The sequence below is a fragment of the Staurois parvus genome, unplaced genomic scaffold, assembly GCF_062004578.1.
Source record: "Staurois parvus isolate SC_StPar_1 unplaced genomic scaffold, SC_StPar_1.0 ptg000025l, whole genome shotgun sequence".
Classification (NCBI taxonomy): domain Eukaryota; kingdom Metazoa; phylum Chordata; class Amphibia; order Anura; family Ranidae; genus Staurois; species Staurois parvus.
The window spans coordinates 31,989,246-32,012,575 of NW_028317821.1; the positions used below are offsets into that span (position 1 = coordinate 31,989,246).

Below are 23,330 nucleotides of genomic sequence, written 5' to 3' on the forward strand. Positions count from 1 at the left end.
TCATTGGATCAGTAGTAACAGGAATGAGGAAACTGTGCATGGTTAAGTGGGAGGTTGAATAGAGGTTAGCACATATGTATATGGTGAATCACCTTTCTTTTAGCTGTTCATTACATTTGTTGCTATATCATCAGCCATGAGGTCTCTGATGCAAATCATAGGGATCCTTTTCCTAACAATTGCTTTAGTTGATGGGAAACTGTATGAGAAATGTGAACTTGCAAAAGCCATGAAAATTTTGGGACTGGATGGATATCGAGGATACAGTCTGCCAAACTGTAAGTAGTTTTGTACTTGGTGCTTGCTACATGGTCTAAGGATTCCTGTTAAGTCAGTGTTAAAATACTTGAATAGCTTAAATAATACATATTAAAAATACAACAACTTTATTCATTTGGCTTTGACTTTATTCATGTATATTTGAACTCCCCTAATATAGGAAGGGTCTTAAGAGAAATATTTATTTTTCATAATCTAAGGCCAGCCTATACGATAGCAGTGGGAAGGACTTACCATTGTTAGATATATCTTTCAAAATAATGCAGCTAAATTTCCAGGTTTGTGCTTTAGCCTTTTCTTGGGAGAAAATGCTGTTGTTTTTTGTTCCTCAAAAAGACAGAGAAACTTAATTTTGACTCCTTTTAAATATTTCTGAAAAGTGTGTAAAAAGTTCTGTTAAGATAATACAATCAGGTTAAAGATGTGTTATTTAATTGTACTCAGATGAGGGCTTGCCTTTGAAATGTTCATTGGTTAAAGTGCATGCATTGCCATTTTTTTGCTTTTAAGAGTTTAGGAAAGGATTAGAACCTCAGTAATTAGCAATAACACACCCCACAATTAGTAATAACACACAAACCTATCATAAGCACCTTTTATGCAACCAACAATTAAAGATTTTAGGGTGCTTAAACCCCACTACAGTGTAACAACTAGCTAATACAATAATGTAAATATAGAAACAGAAAAGTGACGGCACAAAAAAGACCAAGTGGTCATTGAGTCTTTTTTTTTTTTAATTTACACTTTTTTTTAACTTTTTTTTTTTAAAATATATATCTAGGTTTATCCAAAGCTTGTTTGAAGCCACTACTGTTGACTGACTCACTACCACTGCTGGAAGTCTGTTCCAAGCATCAACTACTCTTTCAGTAAAATAATACTTTTTAAGATTAGTTTTGAATTTTCCTCCAGTTAGTATGAGGCTATGTCCACGTATTCTTGATCTTGGTTTCATATTGAAAATACTGTTCTCTTGAACTGTATTCACCTCCTTGATATATTTAAAGGTTTCAATCACGTCTCCCCTTTCCCTTCTTTCCTCTAGACTGTATATAATAAGTTCCTGAAGTTGCTCCTGATATGTTTTATTGCTCAGGCCTTTCACCATTCTTGTTGCCTGTCTAAGTACTTGTTCTATCTTATCAATATCTTTTTGTAAGTGAGGTCTCCAAAACTGGACACAGTTTTCTAAGTGAGGTCCGACTAAAGATCTATATTGGGGAATCAGGACTTCCTTCCTCCTGCTGGTGACCACTCTAGTGATGTATCCTAGAATTCTATTTGCTTTTTCAAATTGCCTGGCCACAGACCAGAATAAGCACATCACCTAAAAGAAGTATGTTAATAAAAATGTTTTACAAAAACTGTGATATGGTGATTGTCACGTACCTGGTTGGGGAGCCTGATGTGGAGAGAAGGCATCCTCTTACGACTCCCGCTCAGAGCCCCTGATAGTGGGAACAGGGGGCGCAGAGCCAGGAGTGGCACGAGTGCCGGGTAGATCTGGAGTTGGCGGCAGGTAGCTGGGGACCCAGGAGATCCGGATGCAGGCCAGGTGCGGATGCAGGAGCGTAGATGCAGCAGCAGGCCGGTAAGGTGGCAAACAGGATGCAGACTGGACTGGACACAGGAGCGGGGATGTGGCAGCAGGCAGGTATGGCTGTGACCAGGATGCAGGCCAGGTGCAGGACCGTGGGTGCAGCGGCAGGTAAGTATGGCAGTGACCGGAATGTAGGCCAGGTGCAGGACCGTGGGTGCAGCGGCAGGTAAGTATGGCAGCCATCAGGATGCAAGCCAGGTGCAGGTACAGGTAAGTAGGTGCAGCAGAGTCAGACAAGCCGGGTCAGTATCAAGCAAGAAGATCAAGTACAAGGTAGCAGGCAAGCGGATGATCAGGGATAGCCGAGGTCGGTGCAGGCGGAGTTCTTTCTTAGTCAGGTCTGATCAGGATACAGGCAACAGAATCAGGTAATATGTGCAGGGATTAAAGGATGGAATGCACCAGGATTCCCAGAGCACTGGGTCCAAAAATACAATATTGAAAAAATGACCCAATTTATAAATAATGCTGACTCACATAATTGTACATATGTGGTGTCCTCGGGACTCTAGTCATAGATAGAAGAATAACATGAAGAACAACCTAGTGGGTGAAGAACCCACGGGTCAAGGGGGTCCGAATGAGGACAAACCGCAGCCTACAAATAGGCTGAGTGCCTTCACTCATCCACAGAGACGCCAGGAATTTTGTTGTCAGTTGTCACCATGTACATCTAAAGCTTACTGACTGATGCACATAAGATAAGAGACATACCACATAGCGTAAAACAACCCATAAAAAGGTATTTATTATGTCTAAGCACTTACAAACCTCCAAAAGTAACACAGCATATAACATGGTACAGCAACATGGAATTCCACCATCAAAGATGGCCACCATTCCTTCCCACATGCTCAGTAGCATGTATCAGAGTCCACCCTGGATTAGTTTTGGGTTTGTGAGTGCTGCTTTTGTTATATACATAGGTATATCTGTTGTGCCGAGTATGTAGGCATAGGGGTAGATTTGCTAAAAATGGAGCACTCAGAAACTGGAGCAGCTGTGCATGGTAGTCATTAAGCTTCCAACTTCAACTTGTTCAATTAAACTTTGACAATAAAACCTGGAAGCTGATTGGTTACTGTGCAAAGCTGCACCAGATTCTGTGTGCATCAGTTTTAGGAAATCTCCCCCATAGTGTCAGCAGCTAATATATGCATAGATGCACCTGAGCGCAGATATTTAACTTCTATTCTCAATATACAAGTATGTCATATTCTGTCAAGCATAATACAGCATATGTATTTGCTGCATTCTTCATTCTAATCTATAGCCAAAAGAATACATGAATATACATAGGTGGAGTGAGCAGTCATATAGCAGCTTATCTTGAGAAATACAGTTGTGTTCAAAATAATAGCAGTGTGTTGAAAAAAGTGAATAAAGCTCAAAATCCTTCTAATAGCTTTTATTTCCATACACACAAATACATTGGGAACACTACACATTCTATTCCAAATCAAAACATGTAGAAAAATATATCAAATTTGTGTTGTTCCTCTAAAAAAATTGAAGAAAAGTGAATATTATACTGTTCAAAAAAATAGCAGTGTTTGTATTCTTCTTTACAAACGCAAACATTCACTATATAAACTGAAAAATGTTTGAAGATTTTGCTTTCCTTTGAATCACTTAATGAATATTTAGTTGTATAAGCACTGTTTCTGAGAACTGCTGTACATCTGTGTTGCATGGAGTCAGCCAACTTCTGGCACCTGTGAACAGGTATTCCAGCCCAGGATGATTGGACTACATCCCACAGTTCTTCTCTATTTCTTGGTTTTGCCTCAGAAACTGCATTTTTGATGTCACCCCACAAGTTTTCTATTGGATTAAGATCTGGGGATTGGGCTGGCCACTCCATAACGTCAATCTTGTTGGTCTGGAACCAAGATGTTGCATGTTTACTGGTGTGTTTGGGGTCCTTGTCTTGTTGGAACACCCATTTCAAGGGCATTTCCTCTTCAGCATAAGGCAGCAAGACCTCTTCAAGTATTCCAATGTATTCAAACTGATCCATGATCCCTGGTATGTGATAAATAGGCCTAACACCGTATTATGAGAAACATCCCCATATCATGATGCTTGCGCAACCATGCTTCACTGTCTTCACAGTATACTGTGGCTTGAATTCAGTGTTTGGGGGTCGTCTGACAAACTGTCTCCGGCCACTAGACCCAAAAAGAACAATCTTACTTTCATCAGTCCACAAAATGGTGCATGCATGGTAAAATATATACTACATTTGTATCGTGTTTTCTTCTGGATTTTTGGTTGATATTCTGTCTCTATCATTTAAAATACACCTATGATAAAAAATTATAGACCCTTCATTTCTTTGTAAGTGGGCAAACTTACAAAATCTGCAGGGGATTAAATAATTATCTTCCCCACTGTATGTCAACACTAAATAAACAACATAGGTATTATAAAGCAAACGTTTCTTTTTAATGTTGAAAACATGGCTTTTCAGGGGTTTGCACAGCTTTCTACGAGAGTTCCTTTCACACAGACAACATAAACTTCAACCCTGGAGACAACAGCACTGATTACGGTATTCTTCAAATAAACAGCCGATGGTGGTGTAATGATTACAAAACACCAAGGGCCCACAATGCTTGCAAGATTGACTGCTCAGGTAAGTTATCTGTATTGTACTGTTTTTTTCATGACGTAAGAATGGTTTTTATTAGGGATCCACCAATAGCAAGTATTTTCAAGAGTACTCGGACTCGTGAAAATACTCCCGATACTGTAACTGAAACTTTGTGGTGCAATTTGCGTTAATGGACACAAATTTCTCCGCAAAGATTAGCATGTGATTTGAACAGGAATGCACTTCCTGTCCAAATTGTATGCGGTTTCCCCTCTGCTCCTATGTGAACTCATAGCCCAAGTTCACACAGGAGCAGTGCTAGAAACCTCCCTGCAGGTATCCCATGCCGAGTGTCAGTGATAGGAGAGGAGAGAAAGTGGCGGGGATTTGAAATCCTCGCTGCAGTCTTTCCTCTCCTTGCAGCAATGACAGTTCAGGCTAGACAGCATCTGATTGGTCAGCAGCTGACCTCTTCTCTCCTACCACTGACACTCAGCATGGGATGCCTGCAGGGAGGTTTTCCAGCACTACTTGACTGTATGTCAAGCCTTGGTTCACACAGAATCAGTGGGGAAACCGAGTGCGATTTGGACGGGAATCGCATTCCTATTCAAATCGCAAGCTATTCTTTGTGGCGCAGTTTGCGGCCATTAACGCAAATCACACCACAAAGTATCGGTACTCTGTATTGGCAAATACTTGACCAAAAGTATTGATACTCATACTCACCGATTAAAAAAAACAGTGTGTGTTGCTATAACAAGTATCTCTGGCCTTACGGTCGTAAAGGTGGTGGGGTTGGTCTGCTCCTGTCACCGCAGAGCACCTTCCGAGTCCTCCCAAACCCCCCCTCCCTATCCTTTTCCTCCTTCGAGGCCCACTGCGTCAGACTATTCTCCCCAACCCCCCTGAAGATTGCTGTGATATATCGGCCTCCTGGATCCATACCCCCCTTCCTGGATGACTTTTCCTCCTGGCTACCCTTCTTCCTCTCCTCTGAGCTACCCACCATCATCCTTGGGGATTTCAACATCCCTGTCAACCTCGACAACCCGGACACATCCCGTCTCCTCCACTTAACCTCCTCCTTTGCACTTGCACAGTGCATACAATCCACCACCCACTCCAACGGTAATATTCTTGATCTTGTCTTCTCCAACCGCTGCGCTCCCCACAACCTCACTAACACCCCCTTCCCTCTCTCTGACCACAACCTGATTACCTTCTCTATCTCCTCGTCCTCCAATGCCTACCCCTCCAAATGTCACACTACTACCAGCCGTAACCTCCGCAACCTTAACCCTGCCCCCCTCCACTCTGCAGCTGATCAACTCCACCACTGCATCCTCCCCCTGTCCTGCCCCGACTTGGCCATGACTGCCTACAACAACGCGTTGTCAACAGCCCTTGACTCACTAGCGCCTTTAACCACACGCATCATCAGACCCCGACCGCTCCAGCCCTGGCAGACTGATCACACCAAAACCCTCAAACGACACAGTCGTGCCCTGGAGCGACTATGGCGCGAAACAAAATCCCAACAAGCCTTCACCCGCTACAAATCTGCCTTCCGCACCTACACCTCCTCCCTCCACGCAGCCAAACAAGCCTACTTCCTGACCCTCATCAAGACCCTCTCCTCCAATCCTCGCCGACTCTTCTCCACCTTCAACTCTCTACTCTCTCCACCCCCACCTCCACCCAGCACCTCACTCACTGCCCTTGAGATTGCCAATCACTTCAAAAACAAGATTGACACAATTCGCAAGGACATTGCCGCAACTCACACGCCCTCTCAACCCGTCCCTTCTCATACAGCTACCCCCTCATCCTCCCTCTCCCTCGACATAACCCGCAGGGACTTCGTTGCTGCTCAAACTCCCTCCAACCCCCTTCCCCCTCACTCAGCTACCCCCTCATCACCCCTCTCCCACGGCCCCACCACTTCTCTGACCTCCACTTCCACCCCACCCTACATTCCTCATACTGAAGCTCCCCCAACACTCCGCACCTTTGACCTTACCACCATCGAGGAAGTCTCCAAGATCCTCTCTGATGCCCGCCTCACCACCTGCCCCCTCGACCCTATCCCCTCACAACTCCTACGACCTCCCTCCCCCTCCATCCTATGCTCCCTCACCCACATCTTCAATCTCTCCCTCTCCTCAGGCACTTTCCCCTCCCCTCTGAAACATGCACACATCACCCCCATACTTAAAAAGCCCTCCCTTGACCCCAATGACCCGAACAACCTCAGACCCATCTCCCTGCTCCCCTTTACATCTAAACTCCTCGAGCGCCTCGTCTACACCCGCCTATGCTCTCACCTCAACGACAACCACCTCCTCGATCCCCTACAGTCTGGCTTCCGTCCCCTACACTCCACCGAAACCGCCTTACTCAAACTCTCCAACGACCTTCTAACCGCCAAAGCTAATGGCCACTATTCAGTGCTCATACTCCTTGACCTCTCCGCAGCCTTCGACACAGTCGACCACCCCCTCCTCCTCAAAATACTACACTCCCTCGGCCTCAGAGATTCTGCTCTCTCCTGGCTCTCATCCTACCTGTCACAACGCTCTTTCAGCGTTACCTATAATGCTACCACCTCCCCCTCACTCTCCCTCTCTGTTGGGGTACCTCAAGGCTCTGTCCTTGGGCCCCTTCTCTTCTCCATCTACACCTCCTCCCTTGGTCAACTCATACACTCTCACGACTTCAACTACCAACTCTATGCCGACGACACACAAATCTATCTCTCAACCCCCCACCTCACCCCCTCGGTCTCTGCCCGAATCACACACCTACTGAGCGACATATCAGATTGGATGTCGCTCCACTTCCTTAAACTGAACCTCTCCAAAACCGAGTTTCTTGTCTTCCCCCCAGCCCGGACCCCACCCCCCATTGACTTCTCCATCACATCCAACAACGCCAATATCAAACCCGCCCTGCAGGCCAGAGTACTTGGTGTCATTCTGGACTCCAATCCATCCTTCCAGACCCAAGTACAATCTTTAACAAACTCGTGCAGACTCCACCTCCGCAACATCGCCAAAATACGTGCGTTCCTAACCCCAGAAACCACTAAACAGCTTATCCACTCCCTCATCGTATTACGACTCGACTACTGCAACTCCCTCCTCACTGGCCTGCCTCGCCGCTGGCTATCCCCGCTTCAGTCGATCCTGAATACGGCTGCCAGACTCATTCACCTTTCCAACCACTCCGTTTCCACCACCCCCCTCTGCCAATCCCTCCACTGGCTTCCGATTGCGCAACAGATCAAATTCAAAATCCTAACATTGACGTACAAAGCCGTCCACCATACTGCCCCGAACTACATCACTGACCTAATATCCAAGTACTGCCCAGCACGCACACTCCGCTCCTCACAAGACCTCCTTCTCTCTAGTTCCCTGGTCTCCTCCTCCCATGCCCGCCTCCAGGACTTCTCCAGGGTGTCATTCATCCTCTGGAACTCCCTGCCCCAACCCATCAGATTATCACCTACTCTCCTCTCCTTTAGGCGCACACTGAAAACCCATCTCTTCAGGGAAGCCTACCCCACCCCCTGCTAACTTGCCGACCTCCTCCACTCTTCCTACCACTCCATCCCCCACAGCTATCTCCTCCTGTACCACTATCCCCTCCCTCCTAGATTGTATGCTCCAAAGAGCAGGGCCCTCAATCCCCTCATGTTTTGCATTGTATTGGTATTGTTCTGTCACATGTTCTGTCCCCCTTTGTAATGTACAGCGCTGAGCGAACTATTGGCGCTTTATAAATACTGTATAATAATAATAATACTTTTTATAGCAACACACATTGCCAACAGCAGAATATAGAGTCCAGAAAAAAAAAGATTTGATAACTTTGAATACCCAGATAAAAAATTACTTCTTTATACTTTACACAGCTAGCTTTTGTCAGGTATAACAGTGCTTCTTTCCATCAGCTCATCCACTGTAGTCAAAGCATTCACATTTTGTGGACTTAAAAGCAATTCTGCTACAAACTTGCCAGTTCTGTGCTTTGCACATTTTTTTTTGTATAGTGTGTGGAAGGGTTGGAACTGTCTGGTTAAATGCTTTGCCCTACTGATATTTAACTGTAGTTGGGCTTTACATATTTGCATTTTCACTCATGAAAACTGCATACATTTTATAACACCAAAATGTAATTTTTACTGTTCTTAAGAATAAATAATGAAACTTAAAACCCCTACTACTGTTTTTTAGTGCTTTTTGCAGAAACGCATTACAGTCCATTTAACATGGTTTATTATTGGACATGTTCACATCAATGCGTTTTTCAGCTGCTATGTTTTTGGAAAGGGTCAGGGATTTTTTTAAACACCCAATGGTGCATTTTTGGTTCAATAGACTTCAATAGAGATGCTGCAGAAAACACATGTAGTGTGTTTTTGACACGTTTCATGTATTTTTGATGAGTTTTGCATTTTTTTAATCTGCTCAGCAACAAGTTGGCCAAAATAAAAATGCAAAACGCATCAAAAAAGCATGAAAAGTGCTGCAAAAACACAAAAGGCACTGCAAATAGTACTGCAGAAATGTATCAAATGCAAGCTGCATGGGTGTGAACCAAGCATACGTAAAGAAAATGGATGTCAAGGCAATCTTTAAACCATCAACAAAATGGACAAACTTATGTTAGACAATATGGGGCCTATGTATAAAAACTTCCCTCCTCCATTCATAACAGCTGTACTATAGCTTCCATAAATGAAAAGTGATCTTTGAATGGAAGAGTCAAACCTTTCATCCATCCATCCACCCTGCATTCATAGAGCACTTTTCATTCATGGAAGCTATAATACAGTTTCTATATATGGAGGAGGGGGGGTGTAAGGAGCGAGCATAGCCAGCATTCTGAGTGCCTGTAACAGGTCCTGTGCTTGTATTGCCCCCTTCCACACCAGACGATTACAGCTTCAAGGGTATGGGAAGGAGCAGAGGACTTGGAAATTCCACTATTTCAGCCGGCACCAGCATATGGGACACTTCAGATTAACTGTAATGTCCACTGTGCTGATTTTTTTAAAAACATTTGTATCCCTAAATCTAGGCTTTAAAACAAGCTCATGGTTGCTGCTGCAGCCATAAGCTTGGTATTAATTTTATGTGAAAGTGATCCAGATGGCTATAGAGCTGTCCAATCACTTTTACAGTACCAAGATACATACTGCCCCCCGTCAGCCCCTTTGTGATGGCAATAATGTTAAATGAAAAGAGTGTTAGAAACATAATTTAGAATTTAAAAAAATAATTAATATTTAAACCCATCACCCCCATACAGACCAGAATGCAAACGTGCATGTAGGCTGAGCAATTATATCTAAACATAAATTGCATAAAAATGTGAGGTATTGCCAAAATAACAGGAATGGTTAGAGAGTGGTAATTGTAGGACAATTCATGGCTAGCTCTAAATTCTTAACGCGTAAAGGCTTTTAAATTGTCACCTATGTACAATTTTGGGTGCCAAAGTTTATTTCTAAATTTCATGAGTGTGAGCAATTTTAGGGCTTGACATGTTTGGTATCTATTTACTTGATACAAACCTTTTATATTTTACAAAAAAAATAATATCTTAATTTTGTTGCATTTTTTTCTATGACAATATGTGTTTGACAAACCAATGTGAAAATACTGGGTGACAAAAAAAATTGCAAATACTATCATTTTATTCTACAGGGCCCCCGATTTTATAACTGTTTGAGGTTTAAAGTAACTTCTAGAAAACAAATGCAGATTTTAACATGTGTGAAAAATTTAACAAAAAGCACTGGGAGTAGTTAAAGTGTAGATCCAGTTCTTAGATGTAGTGCCTGCATTAGTTTTCTTTTTCAGATTTATTTTCACCTGGTGATCCAGTTGGTAATATGCAAATGTATTTACTTTCCTAGGATGACAATGCTCACTCACTGTACTATGTATGTGGAGGAGCAGTGTTAACACCTCCCCTTTGCCTCATCCCCATGATTAGAGGGAGGTTTTCAATGGTCTATAGCAGTGTTTCTCAACCTTTATTCAGTCTAGGCACCCTTTAAAATTATGGGCAGTCCCGGGACACCCTTTAAAATGATGGACCCCATTCTAAAATGTGAAAAACTATTCTAATAATTTTATATAATGCAACAACATCCACACATGTAGAACACCCAACATTAGAGGCAATTTATTCTTCCAAAGCAAATACACGTTTGCACACTGGTACTGACTAGTATTCCAGTGTTTCTCTTCTCCCTCCCTCTTCCTTTTATCCATCACTGAGCTAATGTGACTGCAGTGCTGACAGAGAGGGGCAGTGGAGGGTCAAACAAGGATGCTGTGCAGGCAGCTAACATCCTCCTTATCAACTGATGATGTCAGTGGTTGTCAGGACGCCGGCGGCTAGAAGGTCATAATGGTGTACAATGAAAACCTGTGTCTTTGTGTAACTAAAAGAGAGACTTGTTCCACCCGCTGGCTTGTATACAAGTTTTGGGCAATTTTTAGACATTTTGCCAAGGCACCCCTGAAAAAACCTCAAGGCACCCCAGGGTGCCTGGGTGCCCCAGTTGAGAAAGGATGGTCTATAGGGATATCATGGAACAATTCTAACTGCTAAGAGTGCATCAGAGGCAGAGAGAACAGACAACAAATCTGTAGATTTTTGGCAGGATCAATAGGAATTTTATGCACTTATTATACAGATATACAGCGGGTAAAATAAGTATTGAACACATCACTGTTTTCTAGGTAAATATATTTCTAAAGATGCTATTGATATGAAAGTTTCACCACATGTCGGTAACAACCCATGCAATCCGTACATACAAAGAAACCAAAACAAATAAGTTCAAAAATTAAGTTATGTGTAATAAAATGGAACAGCCCAAGTTTATCTACAGAAAAGCTCCTACATTGAGAAATAAAATAATGAGGAATGTATTGGATCCATTGAGGGTGAATAGAGAAAATACCCTGTTTAGTGTTACTGTTTTTTTTCCCTGTAAAAAATGCAGTGTCTGTAAAGCTACAAAAGGGCAGAATCAAAAAAGGAATGCGTTTATATCTAAGAGCAATGGGAGGTCATTTGAAATCAAAGATTTTATTACGTGTAAAACTGAAGGGGTTGTCTATGTTCTAGAGTGCAACTGTGGTCTGCAGTATGTGGGACGCACTAAAAGAGCTTTGTGGGTTAGATTGAGAGAACATGTGAAAAATATACAAAAGGGTAACCCAAAACATAGCGTCTCCAAACATTTCGCCAGTCATCATGGGAATGACCCCTCGGGATTCAGATTTTGGGGGGTGGAACGATATAAAAAACATTGGAGAGGGAGCCACAAGGTGAGAACAATAAGTCAGGCTGAGTCGAAATGGATCTTTCTTATGCAAACGCTGACACCTAGAGGTCTAAATATTGAATTTGACCTCAATTGTTTTATTAATGATTTTTAATGATTTTTAATACTGCTTGGTTTAACTTAAAATGTTTAATGCATAAATTGGTGGAGTATAAATGATTTATGTATGTATTTATTTATGTAAACATGTGGTATGGGTACTACACAGGAGTTTCATTGGAATAGGTTTATTAAATTTTATTTAATTCTTTAGAATTATGAATTAATTTTAATTAATATTTCTTCAAATTTTATAATTAATATGTTTTAATATAATCGGAATATATATAATTAATTTTTTAATAAAAACATTTTTTTATGGAATGGGGTAGCTTCAATAAATTTATATAGGGGAGCGGAGTTTTTTCAGTGGATATATGGTATACATATATCTATTAATCCCCTAGTCACATATCTATATTTACACATTTATCAATTAAATCTTTTTCCCTTTTCATTTTTATATTTATATATGGATATATATTTTATATAGTGTATAATTAAATACAATTTTAATATTTTAAATAAATCGATTTGTTTAAATAAAGTAATTTATGATTGAGGAGTAAATGTAATGAGTTTAAGCAGAGAAGGTATAATGGGAAACCAGGGGGAGTAGCGGCGGCACATGGCTGTCCTTTGTAGATTGAGCTCCAAGAAAATGGAGGTTATACACGCCCCTTGCAAATTATTCCAAGAGCTTAAAAGGAAGTCCTGTCATCAAATGCGGCATCCTGAAGAAGCCACGTGATCGTGGCGCAACGCGTCGACGTATTTCCGGTCATAGGGGTGACGTACTTCCGGTTCCGGGTTTGGACGCCATCTTGGTACACCTGAGTATACCCATAGCACATGGGAAATTGCTTCTCTTTGTTGGAGGATATGTGAGTGCGTTTTTGTTATCTTAACCTTGAGTGCATTAAAATAGTGTTGCACTATGGAGGTCTGTTCTTTTCTTGCATATGCGCCCTGTATTTGAGCCCGTATTGTGAGGGAAGGTATTTGAGAGGAACCCATTGCTTGGAGGAGGATCTTGATTAAAGTCGGTGGAGGCAGTGGAGTATCAATATCCTGGCAGATATATATTATATATATATAAAGCTTTGTGACCTGCAAGGGTCGAATGTGGAAGGTGGGGGGGCACTTTGGCTATTAATGAGGGGAGTCACTTCAAGAGTCACGAAGAGCACAATTGCAGCATGGAGTGAACTCATAACCACAGTGTATTGAACACTTTTATTATTTTGCACAGTGTGGCATCACTAATAATTTTGAATTTGATCTTGCATTATATTTTGTATAATATTTATCACTTTGCACAGTTTAAGTGTCATTCTGTTGAATATCACTATTGGTCACTAGGGGGTGTATAATTTATGTGGGGGATTTTGCACTAGATTTTTATAGATTGATAATTATTTAATTTATTATGGAAGGATATAAGTTGAGCGCTTCATCATTTATATAATTTGTTTGCACATATCTTGAGGTATAAAGAATAGGTGATAGCAGCTTACTTTTGATCACTAGGTTCTGTGGAGTGCAGGGGGATTTTTTGTATATTTATTTCTGTCTAGTTGTACCAATTTACCTCCCGCAGCAAACATGGATGTTAATAAAATGGAATGACTCAGGGAAAAAGTATTGAACACTTGAAGAGAGGGAGGTACAAAAAGGCATGGCAAGCCAAGACACCAGATGAAATCTATTAGTAATTAGAAAGCAATCCTGCCCTTTGTAAGTGCAAATTAATATCAGCTGGTTCCAACTGATGGCCTATAAATAGATGTCTCATTACCAAGGTGTCACACAAACATCTCATGATGGGTAAAACTAAAGAGCTCTCTCAAGACCTTCGAAACATTATTGTTGCAAAACATACTGGTGGCATTGGTTACAGAAGGATTTCTAAACTTCTGAATGTTCCATTGAGCACTGTTGGGGCCATAATCTGAAAGTGGAAGAACATCATTTCACCATAAACCAGCCACAACCAGGTGCTCCTCAAAAGATTTCTGACTGAGGAGTGAAAATAACTATTAGAAGAGTTGTCCAAGAGTCAAGGACCACTTGTGGAGAGTTTCAGACAGACTGGAATTAGCAGGAACACTTGTTTCAAAGAAAACAATAAGTAATGCACTCAACTGCCATGGTATGTATGCACACTCACCACACAAGTCTCCACTGATGAAGAAAAAGCATGTTGAAGCTCATTTAAAGTTTGCTGCACAACATTTAGACAAGCCTGTGAAATACTGGAAGAATATAGTCTGGTCAGATGAGAACAAAATTGAACTTTTTGGATGCCATAATACACACCATGTTTGGAGGTCAAATGGCACTGCACATCACCACAAAAAACACAATACTAACAGTGAAGCATGGAGGTGGGAACATCATGGTGTGGGGTTGTTTTTCAGCATATGGTACTGGAAAACTTCATATCATGGAAGGAAGGATGAATGAAAAAATGTACCAAGGCATTCTTGATAAAAATCTGCTGCCATCTACCAGGATGATGGAGATGAAATGAGGGTGGACATTTCTGCAAGACAATGATCCCAAACACAAAGCCAAGGAAACTCTCAATTGGTTTCTAAGAAAGAAAATAAAGCTGCTAGAATGGCCCAGCCAATTATTATTATTATTATTATACAGTATTTATATAGCGCCAATAGTTTGCTCAGCGCTGTACATTATAATGGGAGACAGTACACAAGACAGTACAGTAACAATACAATACACGAGGGGTTCGAGGGCCCTGATCCTTGGAGCTTACAGTCTAGGAGGGAGGAGAGAGTGGTACAGGAGGAAATAGCTGAGGGGGATGGAGTGGTGGGAAGAACGGAGGAGATCAGCAATTGGGTGAGGGCGGGGTAGGCTTCTTTGAAGTGATGGGTTTTCATGGTGCGCCTAAAGGTGAGGAGGGTCGGTGACAGTCTGATGGATTGGGGTAGTGAGTTCCAGAGGATGGGGGAAGCCCTGGAGAAGTCCTGGAGATGGGCATGGGAGGAGGAGACCAGAGAACTGGAGAGTAGAAGGTCTTGTGTCTGTGTGGAGAGTGCATTTTGGGTGGTAGATGGATATCAGGTTGGTGATGTAGTTTGGGGCAGTGTTATGAACAGCTTTGTACGTCAATGTTAATATTTTGAATTTTATGCGTTGGGCAATCGGAAGCCAGTGGAAGGATTGGCAGAATGGGGAGGCGGATACGGAGCGGTTGGTGAGGTGGATGAGTCTGGCCGCAGAATTCAGGATAGACTGAAGTGGGGATAGCCCTGTGTTGGGGTAGGCCGGCGAGGAGGGAGTTGCAGTAGTCAAGTCGTGATATGATAAGGGAGTGAATGAGTTGCTTTGTGGTTTATGGAGTTAGGAACGTGTGTATTTTGGAGATGTTGCAGAGGTGGAGTCTGCATGAATTTGTCAGCGAATGGATCTGGGGCTGGAAAGACAGATTGGAGTCTACAATGACACCTAGTACTTTGGCTTGTGGGGTGGGGCTGATGGTGGCATTGTTGGTCATGATGGAGAGGTTGGGGGGGGGGGGTGCAGGCTGGGGGGAAAACTAGTAGGAGCTCCGTTTTAGCAAGGTTTAGTTTAAGGAAGTGGAGTGGCATCCAGTCTGATATGTCGTTCAGAAAGCTAGTGATTCGGGCGGAGACTGAAGGGGTGAGGGTTGGAGAGATTTGAGTGTCATCGGCATAGAGATGGTAGTTGAAGCCGTGAGAGTGTATCAGTTGACCGAGGGAGGAGGTGTAGATGGAGAAGAGAAGGGGTCCGAGGACAGAACCTTGGGGGATCCCAACAGAGAGGGGGAGTGAGGGGGAGGTGGCAGTGTTATAGGTAACACTGAAGGAGCGTTGTGAAAGATAGGAAGACAGCCAGGAGAGAGCGGAGTCTCTGAGTCCAAAAGAGTATAGTTTTTTGAGGAGGAGGGGGTGGTCGACCGTGTCGAAAGCCGCAGAGAGGTCGAGGAGTAATAGCACTGAGTAGCGGCCTTTGGCTTTGGCGGTTAGCAGGTTGTTGGTGAGTTTGAGTAGGGCGGTTTCGGTGGAGTGTAGGGGACGGAAGCCAGATTGTAGGGGATCAAGTAGGTTGTTGTCGGTGAGGTCGGAGCTTTCTCATCCAAGCTCAAGGAGTTTGGATGAGAAAGCTCCCACCTCACCGACAACAACCTACGTACAAAGCTGACAACCCAGCAGGGAGATGGGTCTAAGGTTGTTTAGGTCGGTGGGATCCAGGGAGGGTTTTTTAAGTATGGGAGTGAGGTGCGTGTGCTTCAGAGGGGAGAGGAATGTGCCAGTAGAGAGGGAGAGATTGAAGATGTGAGTGAGAGAGCGTAGGATGGAGGACGAGGGTGATCGTAGCAGTTGTGTGGGGACAGGGTCAAGGGGGCAGGTGGTAAGGCAAGCTTCAGAGAAGACCTTAGTTACCTCTTCAGTGGTGGTAGGGTCAAAGGAGTGGAGTGTTGAGGGGGTTTGAGTGTGAGGAATGTTGGGCGGGGTAGAGGTCTGGACAGTGGTGAGGTCGAAGGGGAGGAGTGTTGAGGGGGTTTTCGTGTGAGGGATGCTAGGTGGGGTGGAAGTCTGAGCAGTGGTGATGTCCCTGCGAATAATTAACTTGCTTTGGAAGTGGTTAGCAATCTCGTGGGCGGTGAGTGAGTTACTGGGTGGAGGTGGAGGCGGAGAGAGCAGAGAGTTGAAGGTGGAGAAGAGCCGGCGAGGGCTGGAGGAGAGGGTATTGATGAGGGTTACAAAGTAGGCTTGCTTGGCAGCGTGGAGGGAGGAGGTGTAGGTGAGGAAGGCAGATTTATATCGGGTGAACACTTGTTGGGATCTGGCTCTAGTGCACGACTGCGTCGCTTGAGGTTTTTGGTATCACCTCACTTGAATCAAATAGAAAATCTATGGAAAGAACTAAAGATCGGAGTTCATAGCAGAGGTCCATGAAACCTTCAAGATTTGAAGACTGTTTGTGTGGAAGAATGGGCCAAAATCACACCTGAGCAATGCATGCAACTAGTTTCTCCATACAGTAGGCATCTTGAAGCTGTCATTACCAACAAAAGATTTTGTACAAAGTGTTAAATAAATTTCAGATAGCGTGTTCAATACTTTTTCCCTGTGTCATTGCATTTTATTACAGCTAACTTAATTTATGAACTTATTTGTTTTGGTTTCTTTGTATGTATGGATTGCAAGGGTTGTTACTGACGTGGTGAAAAGTTCATGTCAATAGCACCCTTAGAAATATATTTACCTAGAAAAATGGTGACATGTTCAATACTTATTTTACTTGCTGTAACAAACATTTTTTAATGGTATATTTAGTGGACTAAAGGGAGCAAATTATACAAAAATGATGTTAGTATTTACATACAGTATCCTCTCAATTAATAATTTATGCTACATAAGTCAAATACATACTTTCAATTTACAAACTGAGACCAATTATGTGTCCTACTTACAAATTATAATATGGAAAGGTATCACAATTTCACTTTAGTTTACTTCTGCTGGCCCTCAATAAATATAATACTTATGTACTTTTTTGAGCAACAAGCATCAAGTGACACTATGCTCAGGTGTGAATAAACACAAATTCTAGCCTTGAATGCTGAAATGCTTCTAGTGCAGCTTCAAATCACTATCGAGTGAGTGGGACCTTAAATCAAGACCCTGCATTTATATATATATATATTTACTGTATATGCAAACCTGCATGGCTGAGTGGCAATACTGCAGAGGCTGCTGCCTCTTTGGAGGTTGTAAGGCCTTGTTCACACCATGATGCAGAAGTATCAGTTTTTCTGCACGTGTTCTGTGAGGGCACAAAAGACAAATTATTCTCTATGTGCCCTGTTCACACCACAGCACTAATATCACCTGCAGAATTTTTTCTGTGCAGGAATCTGCAACGTGTATAAAACTCACTGCAGCTCACATGAAAACTGATGTACAAGCTTGTCTCTGCAAGTGAAATCTGTGTGGTTTTCCCATCCGTTTTTATGCATGTATGGTGTGAACGAGGCCTAAAGGTGGCCAAATTGGAGCAGTGACAGTTGGGTGCCATCTGCATCCAGAGGTCTGCATACATACCTATTGCACACTGGCATTGAAAAATATTTACAAATTAAAAACATCAAAACTTAAAGTTTTTCAGACTTGTTAAGCATGTGTGTTGGATTTTTAGACACATATAATACTTCTTCTAGTGTCTTGAGGCGATTATGAATGAAAGAGCCATTGAAATAAAAAATGAAGTGTGATTTTATTCTATCACACAATGGTGTCAAATAACAATGTAAAGCGTATTATGAACAGTTCCATGTAGATAAAACTACTGTAAAAATAACAAACAAAAGTTCAGAGATAAAGAAAGAGTCACCATTATTAGGTATTGAAGTACGGCCATGTGCTGTGCTGTCCTGTCCTTCAAGCTCTACTTGTCCTTCTCATGTCTCCTTGGGAAGAAGCAGCAAGTAGACGGAAGTGACGTTAATGATGATCTCTTGTCTTGCAGCACCTGTTCCAGCATCTCAGAAAGTACTTATGAACAGCCGTGTGTGTGTGTTAGAATGTCAGTATTAGCGTGTGAGTGCGAGCGAGTACCTCCTTGTCCGTTGTCTCATGGTCTTTTATGAGGCAAATGTACGTCATAGTTAGTGATCTTAATACCTTCTATAGAAATTATTACTGCTTAGCAAAGCCATTTCATATAAGGAAGGGATGCTATACATATGATGTTTGATGGACAGGAACATATGAATGCTGATGAACCCTCAGCTATATATTTAAAGAATAATATAACTTAAGAACATATCAATGTATAATCACTAAACTATATATGTATCAATGTTAGAAACGTATACTAAATACACACAAATACTATTAAAATACATAATGTAATAGTAAGTCACTTCTAATAACCTTGACATAACTACCAGATACTTTATGCCGAAATATAGTATACTCAACCTTCAACTGATTTAGCTAGTTCAGCTTAACTTATTCATATCTTTTTCAGTCTCAGTTTAATTGAAGAATACTAATACTACCATTTGGCAAAAGACCATTTACACATATTAATATTAATTATGACTAATCATAAAAACCAAATATTTTGCAAGCTTGCCATCAATATAAGTGCCGAATCATAATTTAGATTTATTACAATGTGGTTATTATTTATTGATAAAATAGCAATGTTTCCTAACAGCCCTCCTATCCAGTGACATCTCAAATTCTGTGCAATGCGCAAAACGTGTTGTGGATGATCCTAGTGGTATGAATGCATGGTATGTATTAGACATAAACTTTAGTTCTACACTGACAATTAAATCAATTTTGATATTTGAGAGCTGTTGTTACATGTTACGTTCACACATCTGTGTTTTGTTATGGCATGGTAGATAAAGGAAAAAAAAAAGAACACTTGCTGCATCCTTGAGGCCATTTTCAGCAAAATACATGTTCCATGTATGTACAGTATGTAACCTGCACTACATAAAAAACACAGATGTGTGAATAAGGCAGTAGGGAGGGGACACAAAGGGGTCTTTTTATTAAAATGCATAGATATTTGTCCAGCAGGACTGCATGTACATTCTGTGAGAATTTAACCAGCATTTGCTCGTTCATTGTAGGGATTTTTGCATAATATAAAGCTGTGACTTGCGGCAATGGGTCAAAAATCAAATGCACTCAATTTTCTTTTCTGATCAAATGGGACTTTGTTTTGAAAATTAGGTCCTCCCATATCACTTCAGGATGGCTCCTTTTTACAGGTATAGCTATGTAAAACATTAAAAATAAGTGCCTATACTGTTTAAAATCCAGTAATACACTGTCTCACCCCACTCTGCACATGCTCAGTTGCACTCTATTTTTAGGCACTGTGCTGAACTTGTAGAGGCCAATCTGCTGACAGCCTAAAGATTTCCTTTGTTCAGGACTTCAGCAAAGTGGCAGTCTCCAGTAAGAAGAAACAGAAGCAATGGTGGAGGCAATTTACAGTAAACACTAATTTTGGTAGCATAATTATTAATGTGGAATTTATGTTCCTTGATAAAGAACATTTTTATCAAGTTGTTATGGGCAAAGTTCTGCTTTAAGCTTTTGTTTTATGATATTTTTGGTTTAATGTTTTTAGGCTGTTGTAGGTTATTTTCTCTCTGGTCATATTTGATGGGTTTTTGTTTTAAACTATTTTTGGTCAAATGTTGTTAAAGCGGAGTTCAGCCACCGGCCCTCCCCCCAATAAAAATTAAAAGCCAGTAGCTGCAAATACTGTAGCTTTTGACTTTTAATATTAGGGCACTTACCTGTCCAGAGATCCAGTGGTGTTCTCTCCCTGAGCCGATTCTTCAATCAGCTGTTTGGTGCTGGTGCCGCCATCTTGATTAAGGGAAACCGGTGGTGAAGCCTTGCGGCTTCACGGCCGGTTTCCTACTGTACATGTACAAAGTGCACTGTGCTTTGTGAATGGGCCACAGTCTTCTGGGACCTTGGAAGTTTTCTAGAGGGCTGCAAGGGGGAGGGGGGGGGGGGTGCAAACTTCCGGCTCAGTTTGTCATGGCGAACTGAGCCAGAAGTGGGAGCAGGTACCTGTCAAAACTTGGTACCTGCTCCCCCCTCCCCCCCAGAAGGTGCCAAATGTGGCAGCAGAGGGGGGGGGGGAGGCAGAAAAGCGGAGCTTCCACTTTTGGGTGGAACTCTGCTTTAAGCTATTGTTTTTATTTTCTCTTCTAGTTATATTGAAGTTTCTTATGGTAGTAGGGAATGTTGTACTCCGCAAAAGATAACATGAATATCAGAAAATAACATTTGCACATAATAAAATCTTTAGCAAGGGTATTATTTGAGACTTTTGTGTATATGTGGATACATTCACACAGCAAATGTTTTTATAAATAGACTCCACAGTACTTTTCTGTTGTTATTGTGTGATCTTAACATAGTTATGTGTTTGACTTAGTGCTTTCCCAGTTGTTTCTTATTACAACACCAGGATTGGTTGAGGTACTACTTGATGAGTGATTGGAATGCATGTGTATGTTACCATAGAACAGCAAGTGGTAAAGCTGGCCATAGATGGAAAGAATTTCAAACTAAATTTCTTAGGAGAAGTCTTAGAAAAGAAAATTTGTGCAAAATTCTCAGAACAGTCGAATGCCATTCGAAAGATTTTGTTTGCTTTTACCTATGATTTTGGAGTTTATTTACTAAACAAAAAGTACATACACTGTTAGAAATCCAAATAAAAATTTACATCCTGCTCCTTCGAATTTTCTCGTCACTTCGGTTGAAAATGAACGTCAATTTGACCCAGTAATGATTAACAAAAATAAACAAACTGTCTTAAAACATTATTTTCTTAAGGATTTTCGTTAGAAATTCTATTCATCTGTTGCCAGCTTAACGTCTGCTAATGATTTTATTCTGTAAGAATAAATATGTATTTGAAACCAGTACCGCAATAATTTCTTATCTTTACTCATCCTGCAGGGTTGGATGGAGAAATCATTGCAAAGGAAAAGATTTGTCTCAGTGGATTCAAGGCTGCGGGCTTGACTTTTAAAACACACAGTATCCTTGAGTCCGGAATCCTTAGTGTACCTAGTGTTAACTTCTTCTTGCTTGAATAATTCTATATCGTATTCCCCATTCTATCTTGTATTCATATTAATCACATGCTTGTTGCAGTAAATTACAGGTTTTCATTAAAGATTTTATTTTCAGCAAATTTGTCCTTTAAATCTTCCCCTTCAGTGTAAAGCTAGCTATTCATGGATTGACTTCAGCTATTTCCTGTTGAATGAACCTAAATTAGTTGCTTGGCCCTGCTTCCTCATCAAACTTCAATCTAAAGATCAGAAGAGCTGGGTAGAAAGTTGTTGGCAGAACAATGACTGCAGCCAATAGCCAGCAGGGGAAATTTGTTCATCCACACTTTTTATCCTCACAGGCTGAATGAATAAAATACTGGCATGTGTTACCAGCTTAAGCTAAATAACTACATACTTCAGCCTTCACTCTTGCCTCTGAGACATGGTGCACAGCCATTGCAGAAAAAAAATCCTGACTCCCTACTATACATGTCTACTGCTAAGCCCTTACATTCCTGTGATTGGTTCATACCCCTGGCAGATTCCAGCCATTCAGAGGAATGCAGTGAAGTCATACAAATGAATAGGGCAAGTGTCACTCCTGTGATGTGGAGTTGGATGCAGCCAGGGCACCTGGTATACAGATTGCACAGTGCTGGGCAAAGTCATACAGTAAAGATCCCAGGAATGAGGCTAAAAGTAAGTGTTTAGGCATTTCAACTTGGGGGGGGGGGCATTTAAAGGCAAACTTCACTAAAAGTCAAGCTATCCTTTAACTTATTATAACTAGAGATGAGCGAATCGAACCAGGCGAAGTGGAATTCATTTCGAATTTCAGGAAAAATTCGATTCGCGACGAATCCGAATATTAGCATACTTCGGGTGCGCGAATCGGATTTTTCCCGATCAGCCGGCAAAAGTGTCCCTGCAGAGAGCTCCGCTATTTCTGACAGTTCTCTGACAGTTCCTTCACATGTACAGCGGTTGAAACATTGTATCTATTTGTTTCCATTTAGGATACAGATGTTTTTATTCGGAAACAGATACAATGTTTCAACCGCTGTAAATGTGAAGGAACTGTCAGAGAACTGTCAGAAATAGCGGAGCTCTCTGCAGATACACTTTTTGCTGTACTGGAATACTTCTTCTTTTCATTCTTCTTTTCATTCTTCTCATTCTTCTTTTCTTCTTCATGAAAAGAAGAATGAGAAGAAGAATGAAAAGAAGAATGAGAAGAATGAAAAGAAGAATGAAAAGAAGAAGAAGAATGAAAAGAAGAATGAGAAGAAGAATTAAAAGAAGAATGAGAAGAAGAATGAGAAGAATGAAAAGAAGAATGAGAAGAATGAAAAGAAGAATGAAAAGAAGAAGAAGAAGAATGAAAAGAAGAATGAAAAGAAGAAGAAGAATGAAAAGAAGAATGAAAAGAAGAATGAAAAGAAGAAGAAGAATGAAAAGAAGAATGAGAAGAATGAAAAGAAGAATGAAAAGAAGAAGAAGAAGAATGAAAAGAAGATGAAAAGAAGAAGAAGAATGAAAAGAAGAATGAAAAGAAGAATGAGAAGAATGAAAAGAAGAATGAAAAGAAGAAGAAGAAGAATGAAAAGAAGAATGAGAAGAAGAATGAAAAGAAGAATGAGAAGAAGAATGAGAAGAATGAAAAGAAGAAGAAAAATGAAAAAAAGAATGAAAAGAAGAAGAATAATCTTTTCATTCTTCTCATTCTTCTTTTCATTCTTCTTTTCATTCTTCTTCTTCTTCTTTTCATTCTTCTTCTTCTTTTCATTCTTCTTTTCATTCTTCTTCTTCTTTTCATTCTTCTTTTCATTCT

General features: G+C 41.2%; 1 protein-coding gene and 1 long non-coding RNA gene across 3 annotated transcripts in view; one reads left to right on the forward strand and one right to left on the reverse strand.

Annotated features, from left to right (window-relative positions):
• The window catches only part of LOC149472040 (uncharacterized), a 125,925-nt gene that overhangs the window by 41,478 nt on the left and 61,117 nt on the right, over nt 1-23,330 (reverse strand). The window lies entirely within an intron of this gene.
• On the forward strand, nt 24-21,636 carry LYZ (lysozyme). 2 transcript variants are annotated; one of them, XM_089652749.1, is made up of 4 exons: nt 30-278; nt 4,356-4,520; nt 19,111-19,189; nt 21,399-21,636. In XM_089652749.1, exons 1-4 carry the CDS (start codon nt 137-139, stop codon nt 21,469-21,471), a joined length of 459 nt encoding a protein of 152 aa, XP_089508875.1. In that variant the 5' UTR covers nt 30-136; the 3' UTR covers nt 21,472-21,636. The 2 variants fall into 2 exon arrangements, with proteins under 2 accessions (XP_089508884.1, XP_089508875.1); XM_089652758.1 differs by lacking the exon at nt 19,111-19,189 and having other exon boundaries at nt 24-278.